Source organism: Stenella coeruleoalba, assembly GCF_951394435.1.
Source record: "Stenella coeruleoalba genome assembly, chromosome: 8".
NCBI classification, from domain to species: Eukaryota; Metazoa; Chordata; class Mammalia; order Artiodactyla; family Delphinidae; genus Stenella; species Stenella coeruleoalba.
The window spans coordinates 96,401,846-96,419,428 of NC_137154.1; the positions used below are offsets into that span (position 1 = coordinate 96,401,846).

The 17,583-nt window shown below is 49.8% G+C and overlaps 1 protein-coding gene across 1 annotated transcript in view; it reads left to right on the forward strand.

Annotated features, from left to right (window-relative positions):
• The window catches only part of GRIK4 (glutamate ionotropic receptor kainate type subunit 4), a 397,554-nt gene that overhangs the window by 301,480 nt on the left and 78,491 nt on the right, over nucleotides 1-17,583 (forward strand). Inside the window, exon 12 of the mRNA XM_079928310.1 lies at nucleotides 14,932-15,039. Coding sequence (XP_079784436.1) covers nucleotides 14,932-15,039 — 108 coding nt within the window. The remainder of the gene's footprint in view (nucleotides 1-14,931; nucleotides 15,040-17,583) is intronic.

Consider the following 17,583-nt stretch of genomic DNA (forward strand, 5'->3'; position numbering starts at 1 on the left):
GCGTTTCTCCCTTCCATTTGCTTTCCGTTCTCTAACAGCAATAGTCCTCTCGTCAATTAAAAGTCTATCAAGTGCCTCATCCCGTGAGGGCATCTGGTTCTCCTGGCCACCCCCCAGGATGACTGACAGCCAAGGGGCCGAAGAGCTGGCTTCCGAAGGGTGTTGCCTGACGGCCTTCTCGCCTCCTGCCTCCCTGGCCCACAGATTTCTGGTTCTTTCTCCCAAAGCACAGGGACTTCCTGCTTATCAGCTCTGATGGAAAAGTCACTGACTATAGAAGCTTATTCACACATCAGCCGGCAGACAAATTAGAGTTACTTAAAATTTCACCCGGGGCGGGGGGCTGCTTTGGGACAGAGGAGCAGGGTTTTAAAGGACTGCGTTTGCAATCTATTTCTTGTAATATGCCCGATCACGCAGCCCGCCTGAGCTCAGCCTGGGGAAGTTTGCCAGCTCTGAGCGACTGCTTCCCGCGTCTCTTCAGCTGGCTCATGCCTGGGAGGGCTGCTAATTTAGTCTCAGGAAGCAGCCCGCATCAGTTCGCTCTGATGAGACACGGGGCAGGCTCCAGGCCAGAGGTGTGGGGAGCGCAGACAGGCGGGCGGGGGGAAGGGGAAATCCGGGGAGGTGAGAGGGAGCTGTATGCAGGGCGGGCACCATGGGGACATGGAAGGGCTCAGGCCAGCGCCAGCTCTCATAGCTCCCCACGTTCCGTCCCTTGATCGCATCCTCAGTAAAACGGGAACGACGGTCATCATAGGATCTGCTTTGTGCGTGTCATCAAATTTTTGAGAGAACAAAATGAAATATTTTTTATAGATGTGCTTTGAGGATTCCACTCTACTGTGCAAATTTTAATTCTGCTGTCTCTCGGGGGGATGTCTGTCAATATATTTCTCTTTCTCTGCATGCAGTATTCCCGGGATCTCGCTTCTCGCCTGGTTTGGGGAAGACAGAAAGACAGAGCAGGGCTGAGCCATATGCTCACGTCACTCCTGCTGCAACTCCAGAGCCCTGCAAGAAGGCTGCAAGGGCCAGCCCGTGCCAACCAGGCTGGTAGAAATAAATTCTGCCAGCTGGCCCCTCCCTGCTTCAGGAAGGGTTCCCCATGGCCCTCCTCCACCCCTCCCTCTCCTTCCTCCGTCCCTAACCTCTGTCCTCCACTCCCTAACGTGGTGGTATCACCAGTTCCACTTTGCAGTGGCTTTGGGTGGGTGTGCAGATGAAAACCAGAAGTCAAGGCTCTACTCCTGGGAGAATCCCCAGCACATCTAGGGCCTGCCTGACATGGCACTGCCCAGACAAGAGCTGCTGACACCCACCCACCACCACCCCCCCGCAGCTAAAAGCTCCCCATCTTCCCAGAGCACGGTGAGGCCCAGCCACACAGCATCTCCCACCTGCAGCCTGCATCCATCTAGGGGCAGCAATGGGCCATCCTCAGTCCACCCTGAAAGCTCAGCGATGCGTCTTCCCCCAGCCTCCAGCATCCTCCTGACTCCTGGAGGACGGCAGACGGGGGTGATCAGCTTCATCCTTCAGCCCAGATGCTTCGTTAGGACCATTAGTTCAATTGGCATCTGCCGTTCAGAGCTCAAAGTTGTGTATTATTAATACAATTGCTTCTCCAAGATACATCTGTACCCGGCGAGCTTAACAAATGAAGCCGGGCACTCGCCATGCCCTGACTGTGTCGTGTTCGTGGGCAGTAATTTTCCTGTAAGATGAAAAATCTCGAGCATGCCTGAGCTCTCTGATAAATTCTCTCCTCGGCAGATAATTTGAAACGTCTTCCGTCTTCTGGGAGGTGAGAGAGGGCTGTGCAGCTGAGTCTTCATATTTACAGACTCTGCCGTGCACTCACCCCGTGCTAGTTTGATTATCTTCCAAAATGTTTAGAAGAGAGTCTGTGAGATTTTTGACCATATGAGAACAAAAGAGGGAGTTGAGATGTAGGCAAAAGAAATCATCAAAATCAGTACATCTGTCCAAAAAGAAAGGTGATGTGGGCATCCTCGCTGCCCTGCTCGGGGAAATTTAACTTTTGAAACCCTCAGCTAGTTGGAGAGTCTGTTAGATTCCTAAGAGCCTCACTGGGGATTGGCATACTTAGCCAGAGTCCAGTGGGGTGAGCCGGGCTCCATTCCTGCCCTACGCAGTATTTATCTGTCACCAGAGCCACTGTTGGTTTGTTCTCTTTGGCAGGAGGAGTGGTGAGGGCGAGACTAGATTCCACTTCACATCCCAGAGGCTGGGGATTCGGGATAGAAGTCTGGGCACATCTTGGCAAGAGTCGGAAATTCAGGTGCAGACGAGTACAGTTGATCCTCGTTATTTGCAGATTCCATATTTGCAAATTGGTCTGCTCGCTAAAATATATTTGTAATCCCAATGCAGTAGTCCTGGTGCTTTCATAGACACGCACAGAGCAGTGAAAAATTTGAGTGGGTCGCCAGGCATGTTCCCAGCTGGGGTCCAGCAGGGTGATGCTCTGCCTTCTTTTGGCTCATACTGTAAACAAGTGTGCTTTTCACAGTCTCTGCAGTGTCATGTCTTTCCCATTTTTGTGCTTTTTCTTGGAGATTTTGCTGTTTAAAATGACCCCCGCACTTAATGCTGAAGTGCTATCTAGTGTTCCTAAGGGCAAGAAATCTGCAATGTGCCTTACAGAGGAAATACAGGTGTTAGAAAAGTGTTGTTCAGGCGTGACATCTAGTGCTGTTGTCCAATATTATTGAATCAACAGTATGTATTAAATAAGATGTCTATCAGCAGAAACACACGTAAATCAAGGTTATGTGCTAACTGGTCGATGAAAATGTTGTGACCAGAGGTTCGCAGGAACCTAACCCTGCTTTTCCCTTAGGAGAAATGGTTCAGTCTCCCTAATTCAGTGCTTGTGGCAACCTTATAGAACGCAACTACCATGAATAACGAGAACCAACTGTAATGAATTGAGCCAGGAGAGAAGACCAGGAAGGAGCAAACAAGAATGGCTGAAGTTTTCCTACAGTGGCCTTTTCCTTCTGCATTCATGACCCCATACTCCTGCTCTCTTGTTTTCTCACAGTGTCCAAGGACCTCATCTGCCCCTTGATACTCTGGCCTTGCTTCTGATTCCCCTGATGTAGAAGTAGAATCTAGATCCCACATTCTTGGGGCCGAAAGGATTAATAAAGGTCCTCTAGATGACTACTCAAATCAAATGCTTGAATTCTTGCAAATGTGTTCTCATGAAGTAGAGTCTGTGCTTGAATGCCTCCAGTGTTGGGGAACGCAATACCTATAGGGACAGCATATTCCATCTTGGGAAGCTCTCATTGTTAGAAAGTTTCTCCATCTATTGGGTGGAATTCTTTCTTTCTGAAGCCCGCTTCCTTTTGTCCTTAGTTCCACTTCTTGGGTTCACACATCTAGTCCATCCTTCCCAGAACTGCTTGTACTTGTTCCTTCTGGAATGTGATTTCAATCTCTTTCCTGGTCAATATGCTTGCAATACACTCCAGTTAGTCTATGCTTCCCTGAAAGAGTGGTGTGTGGAACGATATGCAATATTCAGGTGTGGTCTGAGTAGAAGAGCACCCTCTTCCCTTGCATCAAACCTGCCATCCCTTTGTAAGTAGTGTGTGCCGCTGACTGGGTGCTCAATAAATATCTGGTGAATTGAATAATAATGTGTTAACACTTTGATATTTATTTCCACGTTGACCAGCTCTCACACCAGGCTCTCTAATGGAGGAACGCCAGGCATCAACCAGCCCCTGGGCTCAGAGAGAGCTGTTTCCTGGCAGGTGGGACAGTGCCCTTCCTGGCATCCTTCTTGTAGGTGGCCACCTGCTTCATCTTTTTCTTTTTTAGTAGAACTTTTTTTTTTTAATTTTATCTTTGGCTGTGCTGGGTCTTTGCGGCGCGCGGGTTTCTCTAATTGCGGTGAGCAGGGGCCACTCTTCGTTGTGGTGCACGGGCTTCTCATTGAGGTGGCTTCTTTTGTTGTGGAGCATGGGCACTAGGCACGCAGCCTCAGTAGTTGTGTCTCGCAGGCTCTAGAGCACAGGCTCAGTAGTCGTGGTGCACGGGCTCAGTTGCTCCGTGGCATGTGCAATCTTTCCGGACCAGGGATCGAACCCATGTCCCCTCCATTGGCAGGCAGATTCTTAACCACTGCACGACCAGGGAAGTCCAACCTGCTTCATCTTCGTGTCCAGGCAGCCGAGCTTCCAGTGCCCTCCTACGGTCACCTTCCGAGGCCTCTTTGTGTTGTCCCTCTCAGGCCTGTCTCTCTCCGGTTTTGCCCCAAAGCCCTTTGAAAAGCTATACCACATTATAAATCTACCTGACACTTTCAGGAATTCATGTATGAGTTGGAAGGGGCTAGACTAGATCTTTCTTTTATAGGTTAGATGACTGAAGACTAAAACGAAGGGACTTGCCCAAAGGAACTTCATAATTCAATTCAACAGATATTTCTTGAGCACCCATTCTAGACCAGGCGCTCTCCTGGGAGCTGGAGCTCCAAAGGGGAAATTATTAATGCAATTGTCAGATATTTACTAAGCACTGATTCCACACTAGGCATTGAGCATATGTGGGGAATAAGACAGAGCCTTACCAGTCATGGAATGTATTTTGTAGTGCAGGAAATGGACTTGAAACAAATAATTATCTAAATAATTATATGAAATAAATAATTATCTAAATAATTATATGATGAGTGCTACAAAGAAGAAGTTCAGGGCATTATGCCTGAGTCTCTGTGATGGGGAGTGAGAGGTTGGGAAGGGCCTCCCCAAGGCGGGGACATTCAGGCCGAGGGGTGATGGATAGCTGGGCATCCCCAGGTGGAGGGGACTGTGATGAGCCCGAACAAGGGCTGCCAGAGCTAGTGGTCACGTGTGCAATTCAGAGACCAGGGCCAGCTGAAGACAGGGCCACATCAGGAAGCCAGAACCCCTGATGCTTTACTTTCTCCACTGTCCCCCACTGTCCTCTTCCTCAAACTTTATTTAAATATCCTGTCATATATCACCTCACACCAGTCAGAAAGGCCATCATCAAAAAATCTACAAACCATAAATGCTGGAGAGGGTGTGGAGAAAAGGGAACCCTCTTGCACTGTTGGTGGGAATGTAAATTGATATAGCCACTATGGCGAACAGTATGGAGGTTCCTTAAAAAACTAAAAATAGAACTACCATATGACCCAGCAATCCCACTACTGGGCATATACCCTGAAAAAACCATAATTCAAAAAGAGTCATGTACCACAATGTTCATTGCAGCTCTATTTACAATAGCCAGGACATGGAAGCAACCTAAGTGTCCATCGACAGATGAATGGATAAAGAAGATGTGGCACATATATACAATGGAATATTACTCAGCCATAAAAAGAAACAAAATTGAGTTATTTGTAGTGAGGTGGATGGACCTAGAGACTGTCATACAGAGTGAAGTAAGTCAGAAAGAGAAAAACAAATACTGTATGCTAACACATATATATGGAATCTAAAAACAAAAAATGGTTCTGAAGAACCTAGGGGTAGGACAGGAATAAAGACGCAGACATAGAGAATGGACTTGAGGACACATGGAAGGGTAAGGGTAAGCTGGGATGAAGTGAGAGAGTGGCATGGACGTATATACACTACCAAATGTAAAATAGATAGCTAGTGGGAAGCAGCTGCATAGCACAGGGAGATCAGCTTGGTGCTTTGCGACCACCTAGAGGGGTGGGCTAGGGAGGGTGGGAGGGAGACACAAGAAGGAGGAGATATGGGGATGTATGTATATGTATAGCTGATTCACTTTGTTATACAGCAGAAACTAACACACCATTGTAAAGCAATTATACTCCAATAAAGATGTTAAAATAAATAAATATCCTCTCATAAATACGTAAGTCAGAATCAAAGGCAAGGCAAAGCAAAGTCTGACCTCAGGGATGTGGACTTTCAAGCAGGAAAGCTTATGGCAAATACCAATGGATAAGAAATAACAATTAAAATGTTTTCCAAACATTTAACTACACATCCACAGCCCAGGAAAATTAATATCTTGGGGGCAGTGCAGCAGAGTGGACCTGCCTGGGCTGAATCCGCATTATGTGTGGAACTTTGGGCAAGAAAGCTAACCTCTCCGAGCCTCAGTTTTCTAATCTGTAAAATGGGGATGATAGTATCAATAGTACCTCCCTTATAGTGTGGTTGGGAAGATTAAATAACAAATGTAAAGCATTTAGTCCAGTATTTGACATGTGATAAATGCTCAAAAGTATCAGCTTGTATAATTTTCTTGTAGTTAGTCCTTTACTAACTAGTTACTAACTAGTAACTTGTAGTTAGTCCTTTACTAACTAGTTACTAACTAACTAAAGGACTAGTTAGTCCTTTACCAACTAGTTACTTACTAAGTAACTAGGATAGGAGTTCACTGATGCCCAAAATGTATTTATGCAGCATCAGTTGTGTTGCAGGTACTCTGCTAGGGGCTGCGTATAGAGTAGTGAACAGGTAAGGTGTCCGAATCCCCTGGGCCAGGCACTTTCATCCTTTTTGAACATGACTCGCATTCTGGTTGCCAATCCAGGGTGCACATTAACACCCACCTACACATAATTGAAACCAAAGCTTATGAAACAGTAGTTGCCCCTGGTGTGTGGGTTGCACTCTGATCTATTCTGGATATATATTTCATTTTTAAAATGCAGGTCTGGACCCACTAAATTGATTTCCTAACCCACTAAAGGGTAGCAGCCGCAGTTGAACAAAACACTGCCTTAGACCAACTCAGCTGAAGGCTTCATCAGCCCAGGAAGGGCTCATTTGATAGGGAGTCTTCCCAGCTTTCCCCGGGATCGTTTTTGATCTCTTACCTTTGGCATTTGCCACTGTTGTCCTTTGATCCTGGGTTTTTACAGTATTGTGCATGTAAGCACATGTTTTCCGCTAAAAGAATAGTTTGGCTGAGAGAATGAGCTCTTCCACCAACATCGATAACTCCCTTTGTTCCCCAGGTCAACCCCTGAGGCAGGGGCCCTCACTCGTGATCCAGTCTCCCATGTGAAGTAAAGTTTTATGATTGGAGATATTAGATTTAAAGTCCATAAACATTTTGTTCCTTCATGCCAGGGGTTCACCACAGAGGCTTACATTACAGATCTTTTTGGCTGGTCATATATCAAGGCACAGACCTATACTATAGACACTCCAAACTATAACTCAGTCTCAATTCCTGGGGCCTCTAGCCATGGTGGTTCACATCTGACTGTCATTCTTCCTGCCTGTATGTTGAAATTAGTTCCGTGAACTCAAGGAGACACTAATACATTATTTTATGTATTCTTCCTAGTGAGGACTTCAACTTTGAACCCTGAAACTGAGGTTAAAAAAACTGAGTCGTTGGTTATGGCTCGTCCACCTTTGGGATGGCCCTAGAGAACAAGGATCTGGAAGAAAGAGCTTGCGTTTGCATAGGGCTTTAAACTTTTGTCACATCTGTGATCACCTCATATCATCCCAATAAGAGGAGAAGGGGAGAAAGACTAACTACCCTTGTCTTATAGGCAGCAAAATTGACTTCCCAGGGCCACACAGCACATGGCAGGGTAGAGCTTGACTTCTGGTCAGCTGCATTTCCACCAGACGGACAGTAGTGCTATTATCTTAAGTTCCCATGGCTTATTAGGGCTCATCGAAAGCCATCGTACACACTAACTCAGTTGCTTAGCAACAGCATTGCTGTACTATGGGTAGGCAGATTCTTTTATCTCCACTTTGCAGATGAGGAAGATTCAGAGAGGTTAAGTGACTTGCTCTAGGTCACAGAGCTTATGCATGGCAGAAGAGTTAAGAAAATGTAGGTCTCCTGGTGCCCTCCCACTGCATCTCCCTGTGCTAAGCCCCTAAGAAACTACCCTGTGCCTTGGTCAGGATCACTCTCGTGGACTCTTGTAGCTGAATACCTTCAGGTCTGTATTCTCCAAAGAACACGTTCACGGTGATCAGAGAGGTGTGTGGGAAGGCCCAGATCTTAAGGTCGGGGTAGCCTGCACTTGCCCTACCCCGACCAGATAGTATAGCAGTAAATGGGACCTGAGTTCAAATCCCAGTTGCATCCTCTATGAACTGTGATCCTCAGCAAGTTGTTTGACATCTCTGAGTCTCAATTTCAATCATTCATTCATTCAACAAAAACTTGTATGAAATGCCTACTTTAAGCCTTTAAGTGTTATTACTGTTGTCTGAAGCGCCTACATTTCTCAGGTGGGAATGATAACAGGGTTGTGATGCAGAATCAGAGAAATTTACATAAGCAGATCACGTGGCTGAGTGCCCAGCGTGCAAAGGTGATCAGTAAGTGTTTGCGAACTCTGACTCTGGAGCAGAAGGACTTGCCAGGCCGTGGAGTTACGTCAGCCTGTCTAGAAGCTGCATCCTGGCAGCGCTGATGCAAAGAACAATCATCTACACGTACATAGAATATTAAACGTTACAGAGCCGTGTGTGTACTCACAGAGGCAGGTACGGATGTCAGGAAATCCCTCAGGGTTTTAAACATGAATCCCTTTTTACCTATTTGGTAGAGAACAAAGCGGCAAAATGACAACCTCAAGTGATTCTAGGCGGGAGCGAGAAGCGTGTGGCTGCTCTGGGCAGGACCACCCAGCTCAGGCGACAGCGGAGGGCTCTCCTCCTGCGGCACAGGGAGAAAGACAGGTGGTGAGCAATGGTCTCATTAATGAATGTATAATGACAGCCCGGGCCAGATGCTCTAAAGGAAAAGAATGTGGTTCGGGGAGAAGTTTGACTTTGGGAGTTAAAGGAAAGGCTTCCTGAAGGTAGTGATTTCTCAGCTGAGGCCTGAGGCTTTAACAGGTATAAACTAGATGAAGGTTTGGAAAACTTCTTTCTATAAAATAGGCCCAGATAGTAAAAATTTAGACTTTGCAACTTTACTGCTGCAGGTGGGTGCAGTCACAGACTACAACAGTGAATCGGCGTGACTATGTTCCAATAAAACTTTATTTCCTGAAACAGGCAGTGGGCCGGATTGGGCCTGTAGTCCGTGGTCTGCCAGCCCCTGGACTAGCTGAAATGGGGCTGGGGGCCAAGGGGTCGGGCAGCAAGGAGAGTCCAGACAGGGAACAGCACGCACAGAGACCCTGGCAGGAAGGCGCTTGTTGCACGTCAGCTCATAGGTGTGCCGGGAGCACAGATAAAGCCGGGAAAGAGGGTGTGAGATGAGCGTGGAGGGTGGGCAGAGGCCAGGCCTCACGGGGCTTGGTGGGCCATGTTAAGGATTTTGGTTTCTATCCTTAAACGAAAGTGGGAGAAGAATTGAAGGGTTTCAGCAGGGGCCGGTGTGATCATAGTTGAGACTTGATAGAGACGGCTGGCTGCTTCTGGGTGGAGAACAGAACAAAGAGAGGCCCCGGGGGACCCTAGTCCAGGGCAAGTTCAGTGGGAGCTTGGATTAGGGTGGGGGGCAGGGATAGGTGAGAAATTAAGTGACTTGCTCAGGGTCACCCAGCCCCGAGGTCACAGTGCTGGATGCTAATGCGGTCTCTGGGTGACACACAACCAGCTCTTTCAGCAGGTGATGCCTGCGGTCAGGGCCCCTGGACAAGCATTTCCCATGGTGCATTGCTGAGGGAGTGACCAGCTTGCTTACGCTGATCCAGGGTCACACGGCAGACCACACTCATTCAACTGTACAGCACCCACCTCTCCAGGGGACCGTGGGTTGCCCATATCAATGACACAGGGTCTGTTCACTAAAGGCCCCATCAGGCCTTATCTGTACTTCCCTTACAGCAGTTCTTTCAGGCTTGGTCACTTGGTTGCTCAGCCAGGAATCTTAAACACAACTGCTGGAAGGAAAGGACCAATTCGAGACAGCTATCCAAATAGCAGAAGGAAATGACGGTTCACAATCAGAAAAGAGACACTATGAAAAGTAGACAAATTAACTTAGGAAAGCACGGAAATGAGGGTGAGAGGCCATCATATTTCGGTAACCAATGAGCAGCACTATATCACAGGACAGGATAATAACTGGCTTCAAAATGATGACACTGCATGAAGGTAAAGATGTCTCCTCTGTTTAAGAGGACGGCAGAAAGTATAATTCCCTTTGAAAGAATTTTGGGAAATAATACTTGCAAATAAATAATTAAGACCCTCCCCCCAATTTTAGTGCTTAAAGGAGCAACATTATTATTTTTTAATTTGAATTTTATTTGATTTATTTAATTTTTATACAGCCAGGGAGCAAGGTGATGATTATTAATTTATATAGATTCTGTGTCCTTTGAGGAAGTTGGATAAATGATGCTTTCTGTGCACGTGCGAACACGTGTCATATCAGTTATATTCACCTCGATTTTCATATTTGACGAAGCACTTCTTCTGAGAGCATAGAATCAGCCGTGGGAAGGAATACACATTTGTTTCAAATATTGTGATCGCAATGAAGCAGCACGTTGATTTTTTCCACACCTCAGCTCTGTGATTCAGGTAACTTATTACCTAGGTGGACATCACTTTCCTTACTCATAAGTAGGGTGGCAGTGAGATGCGTAAGCATAAACGAGCGTCCAGCACAGGGCCTGTGAGCGTGGTGGCGGCAGCTTGCCCGGCCAGCCAGAGCCTGTTATACACTTTTCCCAACTCGGTGTCCCGTGACTGCATGTGGGTAGCGTGAAGTCAGCCGTGGTGGGCGTGTTTACACCACAGACGTGGGCAGATCAGACAAGGCCTTTTTTCCTGGAGAGCCAGTTTTTAAACGTTTCCTAGCTTGCCACAGGTGCGCCCTCAGCCTCTCTTCATTCCTGCACCCTTGCCTCTCCCTGACGTCATGTTTGTCGTCTGAGTTGCTCTATGTGCTTTGCTCGAATCCAGCTTGCATCAGAGTCACTGGAGAGCTGGTTACAATACGTACTGCTGGGTCCTGCTCCTAGACTGTCTGATTTAGTCAATCTGGAACGGGGCCCAAGAATTGGCATTTCTAACGCTGACATTGCCGGCGCAGGAACCAGAGTATGAGACACTGGTCTCATCTACTCAACTGGAGTCTACAGTTGAGGGCACAGAAGAGATGCCCATCTTCTGTCTCAGACGATGGCATGACAAATTCTATGAATACTCACCTAGTTCTTGGCACATATACCATCAGATTTCATCTCCTTAAGAACCCTAGGAAGTAATCATTACTATTTTAACCCCCATTTTATAGATGGGGAAACTGAGGCTCAGAGGGATTAAGTAACTCACCCAGGGTCACACAGCTCATAAGCAGAGAAGCCAAGTTAAACTCAGGTCCTCCCACTCTGGGGCCGTTGCATTCGTGGTACAGACTGTGAAAAGCTCAGTGCTGAGTAGCGGCTGGAGTCAGCATGCCCAGCTGCGCACCCGCAGGGCCACATCAGCCCAGGGGTGCCTTTTTCTTACCTGCCTTGAGGTGCTGTATGGGCTTGCAGTGGTGGTGTCCAAATCCATACCCTCTCCTCCCTTCACTGCAACCCCTGGAGTCTCTAAACTGGTGGGAAGGCAGAGCAAGTGGGACAGAAAGCACAGGGAGCGGGCCACGGAAAGACATTACCTGAAGCATAGTCAAGCCGGCACACGTGGGCCTGCGGAAGAGGTTTACAAAGCCGCTGTCCCTGCAGGAGGTTCGGGGGCAGGTGTCAGCGGGGTGGAGCAAGGGAATTTGGCTGGAGACAGAGCCGCAGATTGTCGGTGATGAGCGCTGACTCTCCTGCCCACCCCTGGCATGTGTGTGGCATGCAAGATGCCCAGTGGGTGGGGCGATTAGCCTGTATCCCAGGGCGCCTGGCTCTGGCTCCTGCTCTCCTTCCCACTGCCTTTCCTCAGTTAGATTGCTCCGGGTTATAGCTGCCAAAGCCGCTTTGTTGGATCTGATGAGTTTATTAATTTCTTGGGGGCTAATGGGAGGGTTGGTGGGACATTCATTTCCTGACTGGAGCTTGGGGGCTGATTTGTCTTTTTGCCACGTCCCCGGAGGTGGGTGTGGGTGGCGACATGGCTCGGGCTGTCGGATCTGGGTCTGGGTAAATCATTTCTGTCTCTGGCTTTTGTGGCAACCTACCTACCTCGTGGCTTGGGTCAGACAGGGAGTGTGGAGCTGGGGCAGGCAATCAGTGAGGACTGGGTCCCCTGAGAACAATGGGGGGGGAAATGGGGGGGGAGTGGGGGGGAGGTCTTGCTGGTCCTGTCGGTGTGAAGTGCATGTTTAGATGACAGGACTCTGAGAAGCTCAGTCCTGTCCCAAACATCCAGGTGCTGACATCCGGCCTAATTGTTCTTTATGTCCTTCTGTCCAAATCTGGCCCTTCCTATCCTAGGAGACTGTCAGAAGCCAATTCTAGCCATTTTGCAGAGAGGGAAGCAGCCTCATTTCACCTGACTTTGTGGATGTAAAAACCCAGGAGGGAAAAAGCCGTGTCCAGGGTTCTTGCTGTGTGGCCGAGACTCCTTTGAGCCTTTCTCCTCCTCCTTATGCGGAGGAGCCCTTGGCATCCCCGCCCAAGAGACAGCAGCGGACACGGAAAAGTCTTGGATTTAGGAGTCAGACAGCTCTGTGTTCAAGCCCGTGCATCACCTGCTAGCCAGGTGACCTTAGGCAAGCCATTAAACCTCTGAGCCCCAGTTTCCTCGTACATAAAAACATCATCACTACTTCACAAGGCTGGTGGGAGAATTCAAAGAGATGATAGAACACATCCAGCACAGGAGGGGTCCGGTAACTATTGCTCTCCTTTGCCATTCACTTGAAAATCTAGCTGCTTATCCCTCATCTTCCCCATCTCTCTCCCCTGCCGAGAGAGGGGAGGGGGGGAAGCTCGGGCCGTACCCTGACCTGGCTGGTCCCCGCTGTGGACCCTCCAGAGACCAGAGGACGCTTGCCTACCTCCTGTTCATGCCCTACCGACAGCAGCACTCAGCCCAAGTGATGGTTTCCCCGGCCTCCAAGTACCGGTCCTGAGCAGGGTGCCGGGCTGTGAGCACGAGCAAGCCAGCCCCTCACAGGCTAGCCGGGGAGGTGGACAAGTAAACAAGACGTGCAGTAGGACGCTGGAAGAGCCGGGCAGGAGAGCCACAAAGGCTTCCTTGGCGAGGCTCATCCAGGGTTAAGAGCCCAGGGGTTAACGCTCAGGGGTCTCAGCTGATGGGGAGGTGACCTCGGGCAAGTTGGGCTCCTATCTTGGCGTCAGTTTCTTTATCTAGACGGGGCTTCCGGTGTGGATGTGCAGAGCACACGACTTGTAAACTAAAATGAGCAGGGGCACGTGCCTCACTTTTCTGCCCACGCAGAGGTGGGGAAACCTGCCCAGCCCCCTCTGGTGGCGTCCTTGCTGAGGCTTGGAGAGGGGTTTTTGGTCATCTCTCCTTTGGCAGGTGAAAGACTCACCTGGGGAGACCATCGGGCTCCTGCCTGGACCTGGAGGCATCCAGCCTGGCCCTCCCCTCTTCAAGGTCCAGACCATGACGTCAGGGAGATGGTTACTGCCCCCTGTGACCCCCAACGCTCCGGCCCCGGGGGAGGGGGGGTGGGGACCAAGAGTGAGATGTGTCTTTATTGTGGTTGGAGCTTCCACAGGAGGAACCCAGAGCCCAGCTCTGGTGGGTAGAGCCATGTGGCATCCATGGAACTTGTGAGGGTTTTCCAGGGAAGCTGCCGCTGGGGCCTGGCAGAGGCGGATGTGTGCATTTCATTGGTTTCCTAGCCAGCTATCAGCCATCTCTCCTGGTGGCCCACCTCCAGCACCCAGCAGCAGAAGTGAGTTGCCAGGGGCTCCAGCCAGTAGAAATGTATTGGTAGCACACACACGTATGTGTAGTTATAGAAAGGGTTCCACTGAGAAAACAAACTCCCTAAAAACCCAATGATGCTGAATTTCGATTTAGGTGACTTTCTAAAATGGGGGAACTGAGTAAGTTGCGGGTATGTTCCCCCCTAGGAGTCAAGACAATGGGGAAAAGGAAGGAAACAAGCATTTATTGAGTTTCAGCTGAAATACATTCTCACAATGACCACATAATGTTTCTATTATTCTCATTTTACAGATGAGGAAAAACCTTCAGAGAGGTTCAGTCATTTCTGGGTTTACTCAGTGGAGATCCACCCTCGTGGGTCTGGCTGAACCATGTACCCTCGAACTGGCACATGCACGATCTCAGCTGGCTCTAAGAAGGCAGAGCAAATGTTACTGCCTCCATCTATAGCTGGGGAAACTGAAACTCGCAAAGATCGAAGTAATTTGCGTAGGTTCTCGCAGCCAGCAAAGTGAATCCACCAGGACTAGAGCCTGGTCTTCCTTCCCTCTTCTGGTTCATCCATCCATTGTGCAGCCAGCAAAGTGAATCCACCAGGACTAGAGCCTGCTCTTCCTTCCCTCTTCTGGTTCATCCATCCATTGAACCGTGCAGCAAACATTTATTGAAGAGCCTCGTAAGGCCAGTTCTCTCCAGTAGCCTTTCTGGTTCTTATTTAGATAATGAGCTTTATGGAAGGCAGACTGTAGTGAAAGGGAAGGCTCTGTCCTGCCTCCAGATGATGCAATTCCAGGGGCTCCCTTCCCTTCTGGGTGAGAGAGCATCCCTGAACTGCGTTGCGTTCCTGATTTCTTTTTCCATTTTCCTCTTCCACCTCTCTCTTAAGTCTTCCCCTCCCCTCGCAGTCTCCCCACCCACCCCTGACCCCCCAGCCCTGGTAGCTCCGCCCCGGTCCCGCCCCTCTGCTCTGCACTCTGCGTCCCTCCCTCCTTCTGTGATGTACATGTACCCCCGCCGGAGGCAGGGGACCGGCCTCTCAGCTCCCCCAGCCCTGGAGGCCCGAAGGACCTCAGCACCCCAGCTCCCCAGCCTTCTCCTCCCCCCACCCCTTCCCAGCCTGTCTCCTTGGTCTCCTCAGATCGGCCAGTGGCACGTGGCAGACGGCCTCAGCATGGACAGCCGCCTCTACGCCTCCAACGTCTCCGACAGTCTCTTCAATACCACCCTGGTCGTCACCACCATCCTGGTAAGCGGGTGCCCCCTGGGCCTCCCAGCTGCCACTCTCCGGGGGGCCTCCTCCATCTCCAGGCGTTCCCAGCCTCCCCGTGAACAGAAGATGGGCGCTCTAATCACAGCACGGAGGCCAATTTATGACAGTGTAATTAAACTCAAGTTGTTGTTTCATATGGAAATGATATCTGATGAGTTCCAAAGCAGCTGGGGAAGCAGGATGGGGTGGCAAGACAGCACAGTTTGTGGACGCCTCTTCCAGGGGCACCCTGACAGCCAGGGCAGCTGTGCACAGCCAAGGGCAGGGCACCTAGGACACGCGGGAGAAGTCCCCCAGGGCGGCTCCTACTCTTTCACGACAGCCTGCTTTGCTGGGTGCCTACTTGTACAAGTTGCATCCCTGGCAGTGGACACCTGAATCTCAATGGGTTTGCATGGCCTCTTTCTTCATTTCCAGATGGTCAGAAGAAAGTTCGCAATCTGTAGGGCAAGGGACCATCTGCCTTTTTTATTTGATTCATTTCTCTTCGACAGTTACCAAGCCCTTCCCCCATGTGCCAGGCACTGTGCTCATTCTTGGAGACACGAAGCTGAGTAAGACTCAGTCTCTGTCCTCAAACAGGCTGTAATTTATTAGACGGCACGAATCAAGTGCGTTCACGGCCAAAGTCATCTTCTTCTCCCCTCCCCCCATCCCTGAAGACTTCAGGTTTTAAAAGATTTGTCCATTAACCAACTGCATGTATTAAGTAATTATGAGTTTGCCCCCTTCCCCCACCTCCTTTTAACCAATCAAAAACCTATTTCCCTGCCGGGCCCAGCATCTTATCCACAGGAGATAATCAGTGTGGCCGCACTGATGGAATCCCAGCCCCAAACAGACTCGACTGTTAGCCTGTTTAGCCTATTGTGCTGTTGCTAACTGTGCAAGGTTTGGAAACGTGTCCGTTTCTTTCAGGCTTTCGAGATGATAAAAAGAGCTCAGGGACCTCCATCACTACATTCATGAGCTCCTGGGGCTCAGGAGCCCTGCACTGAAATAACTGATCCCCCGTGAGCAGAGCAGGATAAAAGCCAGGAAAGAGGCGCACGCCTAGCGCCATGGGGGGTGAACGAGAGAGAGGTCCCATGCCATCGGGGAGGTCAGCAAAGCTTCCGAGGAGAGGGACATTGAGGATGGGCCCCCAAAGACAGGGCTGATGAGGAGGGAGAAGTGGACTAAGAGAGTATTATCAGGCACTCAGGAAATGCCAAAAAGTGCAGGTTTCTAGGAAATGGGCATTGGTAGAGAGGGAAAGACCTGAGGCTGGAGAAGTGGGCTGGGCCCATAATGCTTAGGGACTTGAATGTCAAGCTTCTGAGTTCTCCCTTCGTTTGGTACAAGACAGGGGCTCACCGAATATTTTCAGTCATTCGTTCAGTGAACATTTGGGGGCACTCCTGTGTGCTGGGCGCTGTTCTAGGTGCTCAGGTGTAGACAGAGCTGAGGAAGGGGAGAGGGGTTGCTGGCTTCACTGAGAAGGGCACATCCGAGTAGAGACCTGATGAGGTGAGGTGACAACCACGTGGCCGTCTGGGAAGGAACATTCCAGGCAGAGGGAACAAAGCAAAGGATGGAGAAGGCAGTTCCAGCTCGCAGGGTTTTAGCCACTCCCCATCTCAGCCCAACCTGAGCTCATCTGAACCAACGTGGAAATGTCAGCTGGATTTGGGGGGGGGTGTCACCAAGCCCCTGAGACCTGGGGGCGCCTGGCTGAGCTGTAGCGATGCTGACCGGCAGTCCTGGCCGAGTTGGGACAACACGCGCACGGTTGCTGGGACCTGCTCTGCCTCTGAAGGACTTCCTGAGTCTGTCACCTGCTGTCCATCCTCAAGCGCATGCCCTAACATAGGTGTAGCCACCTCTTCACTGGAGCTGCGTGTGGCCTCCTCAAAGATCCCCTTCTCACTTGTTCAGTCTGTCTCTCCCTAGCCCCGCCCTTCTGGCTGCGCGGTCATTCTAAAATCAGAACCGTCCTGTCATTTCCTCACTTCAGTGCTGCCCAGGAGCGACCGGCCCTGAGCTTGGAATATAAACCTCTCATCATGCAGCCCAGCCTGCTGTACCTGCTTCCTCTCCATGCCACGTGGGGTCTGGCAGCATTGGACTGCCTGACACTTCCTCACTGCGTCATGCTGTTCCCTGCCTCTGTACATGCTGTTCCCTCTGCCTGGAATACCCTCTCTGTGAATTCCTGTTTCCACCTGGAAATACTTGTACAGCCTTCACAGCTTGGCTCTGATGTCCCCTCTTCCGTGAGGTCTTCCCTCATCTGCCTCCTGCCTGCTCCCTGCCTCTCACATTTTGTACACACCTTTCTCCTATTAGAGTTGATGTTTACAGCTCTACCTCCCCTTCCAGAATGAGGGCTCCTGAAAGACTGGGGGGCCTGACACAAAGTAGGAGCCTGATAATTACAATTTTCTTTTCTTTTTCTTTTTCTTTTTTTTGGCTGTATTGGGTCTTCGTTGTTGTGTGCGGGCTTTCTCTAGTTGCGGTGAGTGGGGACTACTCTTCGTT